The sequence below is a fragment of the Chlamydotis macqueenii genome, chromosome 12 (genome assembly GCF_036417535.1).
Source record: "Chlamydotis macqueenii isolate bChlMac1 chromosome 12, bChlMac1.mat, whole genome shotgun sequence".
NCBI classification, from domain to species: domain Eukaryota; kingdom Metazoa; phylum Chordata; class Aves; order Otidiformes; family Otididae; genus Chlamydotis; species Chlamydotis macqueenii.
In genome coordinates this window covers 20190901-20201188 of record NC_141567.1, presented here as the reverse complement: position 1 = coordinate 20201188, position 10288 = coordinate 20190901, and the positions used below count along the sequence as shown (strand labels likewise).

Genomic DNA, 10288 nt, shown 5'->3' with positions numbered 1-10288 from the left:
TATATATAATGATTTGCATTAGAAGGGAGTCCAAAGGCTACAGAGAACTGGAGATGGAGAAGTTTCTGTCCAGAGACAGGAAGAGACTGCAAGAGTTGGAGGTAGGAACAGCAAACTTTTATACTTATAAAGGCTGAAATTCAGTTTACCATATGATTATTAGAGAACAAAAAATGTTTAAACCTAGAAGATTGAATCTACTGTAGAAAAAAAAGAAAAGCACAGTACATACATCCATTTGCGTCCTTTAAAATAATGACCTCAAGAGATACCTATTGTGCTGTTCAAATAAGAGCAACAGTCTGCTCTTCTGGTTTCAAAAATTGGTTACTTAGCAATCTGCAATTTGCAGCAAAGGACAGTTAGCATAGATACAAGACAAAAAAATTACTGCTAAACATAGTACTTGGAACAGTGGCAAGCATGTCTGAATTCCTTTCTCAATTGAAGAGCGTGAAGCAGAAGTCAACCAGACCACAAATATATATCCTTTGATGTCCAAAGGTAGGATTTAGAGAACGGTGACGTATCAGTCTGGAAAGGTATTAGAAGAGATACTAAAGCTTTATTACTTTAATTACTAGACTGGGCCACTGACATGCAGAGAAAGGCTTCGACATGTAAATTATGCTCCAGTTTCAGTGCAAACCAAAGATTTAGAGTGACTGGTAAAGAGTTACCCCCTGACTTTTTCTTCTGTACAGTTTCCAGTTTCTAGTGGTTTGTAAGTAGCTTACTATCAAAAATAAATGAATTTGACACTGCTGAGGCAGCTAGCATTCCTGTGACCACGCTGGAACTGTGACTGCTGTTAAGTCAGACAAATGAGCTGTCACCGTATTATAGTCATACTTCTAGTGAATAAAATTATTTTAAGGGTTTCCTGACTGGAGTTATTTAGTGGAATGTGCAAGTCTAAAAAGAACAAAGTTACCCGTTTGATACCTCAGAATTCGTAGTTCAACTCTTTCACTGAAATCCTGATGGCCAGGTGTCCAATTAAATGTATTCCAGGTAAATATAAAAAACAATTAGAAAAACATTAAAACAAGCAGCAATAACATTTGTTGAGAACATAGTGCAATCTTATGAGACTCGATTTCATTATTCCAATTTGATTAGCTGTACAATAACTTTACTATTTGGGTTACTGTATTATTAGCAGAGGGGTCAAATGGACAAATTTATAGCCAGAAAGGTGCAGTAACAAACAGACAAATACACTGGCCAACATGAGCTGCTAAGCTGTTGTTGATGTCCTCCTCCATCTTTCTGAAACAGCCATTTCTTGCAATACTCTTGCAATTCCGTGCTCAGAACCCCGTAACCTTTGCAAACACACCTAGACAATACTGGGAAAATATATAGTATTCATGATTGTTTTGAAACAAAGTTTTCCAAAGATCACACATTCACAAGTTTTTAAATAAAAGTTTATTACAGAAATTATTTTGAACAAAAAAAGGCAACAGTATCTGTTGTATTTAAAAAAAAAAAAAAAAAAAAAAAGTAACATCGTATTCATGCCCTGTAAGGTGAACTGAAGAAATGCTACAGGTATTTCTTCCGCTGTCATTCTGTGATGCTTTGTAGTAGATTAACTCAAGTCTGCATCACAAGAATTAAGAATGAACACAGTCCCTTTCCATACTTCTCTCCAGAAAGTGCTGCATATTAACAGAAAATATTGCAGACAAACCACAGTTCTATTCATTCTGCAGTATTTGAACCAGTGTCTAGGAAAGAAAAAAAGAAAGTGTGAGTAATACATACCCCGTTACAGCTGAGTACAAATTAAAGAGAACCAATACCATTCCCTAATACCTTCCCCAAGCTCAAAAGCTTTCCCCAGGCATTTAGGAACATGTTCTGTACCTCCTCGGTTCCCTCCACGGCTGTCAATGCGATGCATCAACTGCTTGTGCTGTTTCTCTTCAGTTAGCAAGATCGAAGAGAGCCAGCACAAAACCTCAAGGTTGTGCGCACGCATTATTTGCTATTAAGGCATTAAAAATATAAGAAGCTCTGCTCTAACTTGTAGTGATACACAAACACTTAGAGCAGTTAGCCACAAGCACATCTGGCTAAATCACACGATCTACTAAAGAGAGAGGGTTTTGCGCATCCAGTAGCGTAAGCTCCTATGGAGTATGGGATATAGTTTATTATGCATTTTGAAATAGATGCAAGAATAAGCATAAAACAACTGAGAGCAATTCTCTGTTCTGAACTTTTGTCAGAAGTGCCAATTAATACCAGTGCAACTTCTGGTTTTACTGCCATTACTGCTTTCTTGTTCACAGAGCGATGGAAAAAATACCTAACTTGGATACGGAGAGAGACAAGTCAGAGTTTACTACTTTCCTTCAGCAAGTCAACTTCTTGAGGGGAAAAAAAGGCTGCACTGTTAATAGCAACTTTAAGTCACACAGTTCTTAAATCTTATCTGCACACTTTATCAAGAGTGAAAACGATATAATACTTGCAAAGTAAGGCTTCCTCTACTAGCTGTAATCAGCATACAAAAAATAAACAGAGTAAGATTATATGCTTGGCTAATACCAGAAGTTGAGCAAACAAATTGTGTCAACTCTTTAGAATTGCAACTTGAAGTGACCACCGTAATCATGCCAGGATCAGGAAGCCACGAACAACCCGTTTCAGAGGTCTAGGGTATATTTAAACAAAGCCTTTTCCATTCTCAGTTATTTCTTTCAGCATCGCTCCCTGAAGATGAAACAAGTGGCACCATTTCACACATCTTTAGCGATATTCTGCCACATTGATGGTTTTTAAAAGTTACAAACCAGCTTGCCACAAAAGTCACTACATGACTTTTTCCAGTAGAGAATTTCAAGGAACACTGACAACAGTAATCCAGTCAAGCAGACATGGGAGATAAACTCCCGTATACATACAGTGGGCCTGTTGAGCAATATATAAATCTTAGAATATGATTTGCAAATGCCAGCATAAGCTTGTCATGTGCTTGGGTCCCCTACTATCAAACCCAGCAAACAGCCTAGACAGTTTTCTCGGACAATTGCTCGCTCAGACTGATGAAGCACTCCTTGAATTCAGTAAAGCATGGTGCTGTCCTAACAAACAGGTTAATAACAGAAAAACCACCACAGAAACATTCAGTTAAGATTACTTCTGGCTTTCTAATTGCTCTTGTAGTAGGTACTTCCCAACAACAGGTGTACAGCAGTCTCTGACACATTCCTATCTCAGCGCTTATGAGTTAGGAAAGCACTTAGCTTGCTTTTGTTTCATTTCTCATCATATGTAAAAGGGAGCGCAGAGCCCTGCTTTTGCCCAAATAATTCAATCAATCTAGTTTTAATCAGACATTGACTCAAAGCTTGCTATAAATGACCAAGTCTTGTGTCTCAGCTTATACATATCATATTCCATACTTACTTTTTCCGTCACATGCTACAATTTTCACTTTATCCACTTTGACAAGTTCAGTGACCTCCCTAAATTCAACATCATTCAGTACAAATGTCCATACGTTGTCACAGAACCTGTATGTATTCAGAGACCCCTTTAAAAAGACAAGAGACATTTTCTATAGGATGCATCCCAAAAGTAACACAAAATACGTTTACTATCTACTGAAGCACGTACCTCCTAGAACTAGGTTTGCCATAAAGCTAGTTGTGAATGTGAATGCACACAAACTTGGCAAGCAAGCAATTCTGAAGAAGACTGAAGTTTAAATGCCCTCCAGTGGCTGAAATTTTCAAGACCATGTAGTGACACTATAGTATATCCAATGGGAAGCACCACAGGTACGCTAAGAAGTTTTATAACTTGACTAATGTTTATAAAAGATCAGTATCAGAAAATATTTCTTAAAACATGGACTGTAAGAAAAATCAGTTACAATTCTGTGATTTTTTAAATAAAGCAATTATTTAAATAAAAAAAAAAAAACATCAGAAAACTGACCTATGTGACATAAAGAGGCATCCCTCATGTTCAATATACTACTGAGGATGTTGATATGTAAATCTTTCAGCCTTCATCTTCATGTATTTCAAACTGATACTCTTGAAATTAAGTTCTAAGTAACATTTTTAAAATGTATCCACTAAACACATTCTGAACAGTTTTCTATACCATGTTACATACACAAAGCAAGTTAGTGTGTTAGAGAAAAGAAGTTATGCTCTTTTTAACACATCTACACGGTTTAAAAATCTAAAATCTTACGAGCTCACTTCATTAATGCGTTCTGCACAGACTGTAGAGGAAGCATTAGGATGTAAGTTAACAGGACAACTGGTTTGGATTTTTTTTTCCGCAAAATTACAATCAAGTTGACAATTAAGAATTTGCTGGCTATTTGACATTAATTAGGGTGACTGGCTGAGAAAAAAAAAAACAAAAACCAAACTTTTCTATGATACCTACAGAAAATAGCTACAAAATGTTATCTTACCCGGAAATTGACTCTGTTCCTGACTCGTTGTGCCAGTGCTGAATTTATAGCTTTATCAAACTGAAGTAGCACCTGAAGGGCCAGCTGAGGCGTGATTTGCTGTGACTAAGGTAGTTAAAAAAAAAAAAAAGTTTTGAGCTGTTTCAAAGTAAACTCAAACATGCAGTAAAAGTTAAAAACTTGAAAACAAAGTTCACATGAAGCAGATGTCTAGAACAAGTATTATGTTCTTGGGTTTACTTCCTTTTCCTGTTTTAACTCTGAGAGAAGAAATGATGGGCAAACGCGGGGGTTTTTTTTGTGCTATGCGGAGATTTCTTCCGATAAATATTCACCGGAAACAACCAGAAGAGCAAGAAATCGGTCACAGCATTCAGATTAATCTGGATATTCGTTTACTGGGCCATGCAACAGGGGATTAGGCCACTTCTTACATAAAACATTTTTCCTTTGTCTAGAATGTTACGAAAAAACCCTTCCCACGTGAATGGAGCACCAGTAGCTTTTGGTTTCGGTCAGTAAGGTTTCCAAACAGTGGGTGTAAGCGCCCTGACAGAGCGAGCACAGAGCCGTTTCCGTAAGCGCCCTCTCTCTTTTCGGCAGCGCAATCGCCCCGTCCCGAGCGCCGCAGGCACCTGAATGAGCTCGTCCAGGCTCTCCTGCAGGCTGTTCCCCAGCGTGGTGTTCCTGTACAGCTGGTACGCCATGGCTCGCCGGGCCGGCCGCCGCCCACCTCCTCGCTCTCCTTTATTCGAAATAAATTAAATCAATCTCTCAAACCCACCGCAGAGCCCTCAGCGTACGACGCACAGCAAGAGCAAACAGAATTTAAAAAGCCGTTCCGCCGACGCTGCCCGCGAATCCAGAGCACAAAGCGAGCGGGCGCGGCGGCACAGGCGGGCGGAGGCCGGCAGGCCCGTGTGCCCGACCGGCCGGCACCGGCGCGCCGGGACAGGGCCGCCTTTGTTCGCCGCCCGGTCGGCCTCCTCCTCCTCCTCCTCCCCGGCCCGCAGCCCGCTCGGCGCAGCCGCTTCGGGAACCCCAGGCCAGCGCCGGGGGCTGACCGGCCTGGCGGCTCCCTCACCGCCCACCCGCCGCCCCGGCCCAGGCCCGAGGAGCCAGTGCAGGGATCGCCGCCCGGCTGGGCCCTGCCTTGGGGCTCCCGCTGGGGGCACCCCCCGCCTCACCCGCTCCGAGCGGCCGGAAGAGCTGCGGGCCCCTCCTCGGCCGCCCCGTGGCCCGGAAGCGGAACGGCGAGCGCGGCGGGGCCCGGCCCCCTCCCGCAGAGCCCGCGGGAGCCGCGGAGCCGAGGGGTGAACCCGTTCTCCTCTCGCGTCGTGCTCCGCTCCATACCAACGGCCTCACGCCTTCCGCTGTTCGCTCCCAAATAACTTAAATTTCACCGCGACTAGTGACCGCAGGGCTTCGGGAACCACATTTCAATTAATGCGAGAGGGAGGTGGTGCAACACAACCCCCCCCGACGCTCAGCAGCGTACCCCTAAGCAGTAAAACAAACCCATTCAGGCCTTTTCAAAGGTATTTATTGCTTACAGCATTTACTGTTTTCCTAAAGAAAAAGCTTCCCGGAAGTATTAACGGCACAGGCAGCAATGTGTTTATCGCATTACTCCACAACACCTTGGAACACAAACAGAAAACAGAAGCTCATTTAAAAAGAAAGGATCATAATATTCTTAAGAGGTAGGTGAAGAGTTTGGTATTTACAGTCTTATATTGAAGGGGCAAAGGAGAATAGTCATATCTGTGAAGAACAGTCAGTTCAAGCCAGTTGTATCATTATGACTCACAACGTATGTTTTTGCATGATTACTGCAGCTTCATTTTGTTGAACACTGCACATGTCCCAAATCACACACACGAAACGTTTATTGGTACTAACAGACACTGTCTGAACCCTTCTGTCTACCATTCAGCTGGTACAGCGCCCTACTGCTCGGGCTCTTCTTCCTCAGAAAAAGGCTTTGTTCAGGTGACTGAATAAGAAACACTGCAGATCTGCAGCAGCCACAGGGAAAGTAAGCATCTGTCTTCCATGACTATTTTTTAATTATTAACCCGCAATTCTGTATCACCAATATTAACTGGCAGCTGAGCAAGCTAGAGGAAGGAGCATGGTAAGATAAGGACGTGACTTTCTGAAAACACTCCAGTAGCTTCTCCTCAGATCATTTTCAATATAAAGAAAAAAAAAACATCAGTATGCTTGATACAGAGTAGTCTGGGCAGTCCAAACTGAAGAAAAAAAAAAAAAAAAAAAGAGATCTAGTTTAGCAAAGAATAGCTTTTCATTTCACTGATCTCAGTCATCCTTGAAGGAAATTATGAAAAACTGTAACACAACTGGACGCTCTTCACTTCACAAATGCCCTTCTTTCCTGTTGGCTCAATATAGAGAACAAAATGTGATAAGGGAAACAGTGTAGTTCAACTTACAATTCTGAAGCTAGGAAAGCTGCAAAATGCATCTTTCAGAATATGAATATTTAAATATTTCTTATATTTCAGAGTGCTACTCTGACTAAAACCAGGTATCCTTAAAAAGTAAAATTAAAGCACTTATTTCAAGCGTCTCCGGCAACCAGTCAGTGAAACAAATCCTCTAGAGAATGACCTGCATCCACAAGGATTGAATATGAGTTTTCACTGAAAGCTTTAAGACTTCTGCGGTTACAAAAAGCACGCAAGCTGTTATCCCTCTCCCTTTTCTGAGGGAGAGTGGAATGACTTGAGAATGAGCCATCCCCACAGACAACAGCTTTTGATAAGAGAGGCACTGAAGCCATCTTTCTACACAGTAAACACCGTACAAATCCATAGGATACGCCGACAAAAGTTTGACACTGGGAAAAATACCATTTCCACCAGGAAACTTACTTCTTTGTGACAGATTTAGTTTAGGAAGCGCCCACTCACAACACAGTTCCATGATTTTCTGTTACCTACAGATAGCTCGGTAGATGACATCAGGGAGGCTGACATATGACTAGGCACGATGCCACCCTCTCCTCATTATGACACACTCTGAGGTCATTTCATAAGAAATTGCCTTACCACCAACATGCAATCTAATCTTGAAGTCCGGCACAAATTAACTGTTGAGAGGTTTTAAGCCGTCATCAGAGCACTTCGGTGCACCATGCAAGTTGCTGAAACATGCAAACAAATACAAGCTATATACTAATTGTGTGCAATTCCAAATATAACTGCTGTTTCTCAGTACAAAGATCCTCACAGCCAGAAGTACTGTTCTTCACTTGTTCACTGAAAATAAAGGAAAAAAAATATGCTGAACTGCACTGTTATGAACAAGGCTACATATTATTCTAACTAGTTCTAAGCTTTCTGGAACCAAAATTTCTCCATCATCTCAAAATCTGCAAGACCTTAGCTTCAGCACCAACTTCTCAATTTTATCATCTCAAAACCTCAAAGATCGCAGCTTCAGCACCAAATCCTTATACATCCCTCTCCATTCCTTTCCAACAGAATATGGCTTTGCCATACTACGCAGAACATGAGGAACATTCAAGTAATCTAGAGTCTACTCACATCAGTTTTTAATGAGACTTTCTCCAGAACACCTTTGCCACTTCTGAACTCTTACCCTGTTGCAGAAAGCAGTTTACAAAATGTCACATCCACACACAGAGAGGCCGCTGGCCCAAACATCGCTCTTTCAGCTGCACACAGTAATAACAAAAGATAACTAACATGTGATTACCACATATATATAAACAAACTGATGAGACCTCCAAGTCAAAGGTAAATTAGTGACTCATAAAATTACCCTTTCCTGACAGGGCTCAAACTGTATTCTAGCAACATCAGTTTTATTTTTAGAAGGAAGTGCCACTGAAAGGCGATTTCCCTACAATACTGATCTTACCACAAAGTTATTCAGGTTTTGAAATAACTTTTATTAAAGTATGATAGTCCAACTTTTCAGGTTTTAAAATATTAAAATATATTAAGTTATTTTATAGATTCAATAAAGATAAGTTCAACCAAAAGTTACCCATTTGTGTTCAAGATAGTTTTGGGACTTACTTTGTTTTTTTTTGTAAACATCCACCTCACCATTAAACGAGCTGCAAAAGGTCACAGGGGAATAATCCTCCAGTATACTTGTTTCTCAAACTGCATATCTGAACTGTTGTGCTGTATATTCATTCATTAGAACTTATCCTAGGGAGATAAACCATTAGGTAAGCACATACACGTTTCCAAAAGAAACAGTACTACTGCAGCATGAAACCGTAGAATCGCTCAGCCAGCAGGAAAGGCAACGAGCGCAACCCCATCATTTGACAGCACGGCTATACAGAGGATAGGCTACTTTATACTGCGCTGTACACATACGAAACAACAGGATGGATAGAACTACAATCCTTCCACTAATAATATGATTTCATTGAGAACACTTTTTTTGATTTGGAAAAACTTGAAATGGGATGATCAGAATGCTTAGTATCTAGCGTAGGACCACAGAGAATCAGTAAAAAACAGGACTGTTTACAGGTTTGCGTGTTCATACGCACTGCACTGGGAAAGTACCAGAAATAAACAGGCTGTACACGTCCCGTTTACTGACTGGAACTTTACATTAATCTGGGTCAACATTGATATTGAAGCAGGAGATAAGCGGGAACAGTTTCTTTGGGGCTGTTTTGGTTTCTGCTTTCAGACAGAGATCCAAACCCAATGAAACAGATGCAAGGCAACTGACATTAGCATTGCCTGTTGAAAGAGAACATCCCGCATATTAGTCTCTTCGAAACTGGGATGGAGAAGCTACTGTAACAAAAATACCTACATCTTGAGAGGAAAGTCTGAATTGCAAGACTTAAACTCCCGGAGACACAGGCAATTTGCTCTCACCTGACAGGAATATGCTCTTAGAGCCTACACATCTATCATTAGAGACAGCAGACTAATTAGGTTAATAAGTCTTGACTATGAAACCCTTGACTGGCACTCATCAGTATCAGGCAGTAATCAGTTGAACTCAAACTTTTTTTAAATAAGGAGAACAGTGCAACACTAACTTTTAATATAATTGAGAAATGGCATTTTTAACATTAAGACAAAACTGTGAGCACAATAAAAAACAAAAGTGAAGATTCCATGTGTTTGCTACAATAGTATATTGCTCAGCTCCTGAACTGATTTATTTGCATGCAGCTGTCCTTACAAGGGAACAGCAATGATCATCAAAATATGGTACAAACTTTTGCAAGCTATCAACCAGTGCATTACCATTGCCCTGATAAACCTCTAGACACGTGTCCAAGAACAGCTCTTACAGACACAAGTTTACTACCATTGTGGGGAGAAAAAAAAAAAAAAACCACCCGAAAAAAACCCCAACCCAGCCTTTAAATCTTCTTTTTTTTTTTGTTAAGTGAAATCAGAGCTGGTATCATGTGCCCATCCAAGACCTTTAGAAACAGGTGTTCCCTCTACAAGGACGCCACAGGTAGCACAGGGCTCCCCATACCTCTGCAAACAATTGGTATTATGGCTAGAATAGCTATGTAACTCCCAAGCGCTACGGAGCATGACCAGAGTTCCTACTGTGACAACCGATACTCATCCAGGAAGAACTGCCATGAACTAATTTCCTACCGGTAGCTGAGACAGCCTTGTTTACTGAAGCAGAATCTAAATCACAACTTAAATTGAGAAAGGTCTGATATCTTATAGTCAAACAGTTCAGCTTCTATTGCTGCTTCAGCTTAAACCCTTTGGCCAACAGACTGAAGATAACAGAACTGCAGGTCTGCACACTGAAAAGTGGACTAAAAGACACCAAAGC

The 10288-nt window shown here is 40.9% G+C and overlaps 1 protein-coding gene across 1 annotated transcript; it reads right to left on the bottom strand.

Annotated features, from left to right (window-relative positions):
* Positions 1–1415: 1415 nt before the first annotated feature.
* Positions 1416–5709, bottom strand: GTF2A2 (general transcription factor IIA subunit 2). The gene is made up of 5 exons (XM_086757635.1): positions 5626–5709; positions 5086–5192; positions 4451–4555; positions 3424–3550; positions 1416–1736 (listed from the first exon to the last, which is right to left on the bottom strand). Exons 2-5 carry the CDS (start codon positions 5155–5157, stop codon positions 1711–1713), a joined length of 330 nt encoding a protein of 109 aa, XP_086613761.1. The 5' UTR covers positions 5158–5192; positions 5626–5709; the 3' UTR covers positions 1416–1710.
* Positions 5710–10288: the final 4579 nt, after the last annotated feature.

What these genes read in the sequence shown, in the direction of transcription:
- GTF2A2 (XM_086757635.1), bottom strand. Translation starts at nt 5,157, where the DNA reads ATGGCGTACCAGCTGTACAGGAACACCACGCTGGGGAACAGCCTGCAG. An exon ending in GCCTGGACGAGCTCATTCAG is followed by an intron (nt 4,556 to 5,085) that starts GTGCCTGCGGCG and finishes TAACTACCTTAG; the next exon opens with TCACAGCAAATCACGCCTCA. An exon ending in TGTAGCATGTGACGGAAAAA is followed by an intron (nt 1,737 to 3,423) that starts GTAAGTATGGAA and finishes TTTCTTTCCTAG; the next exon opens with ACACTGGTTCAAATACTGCA.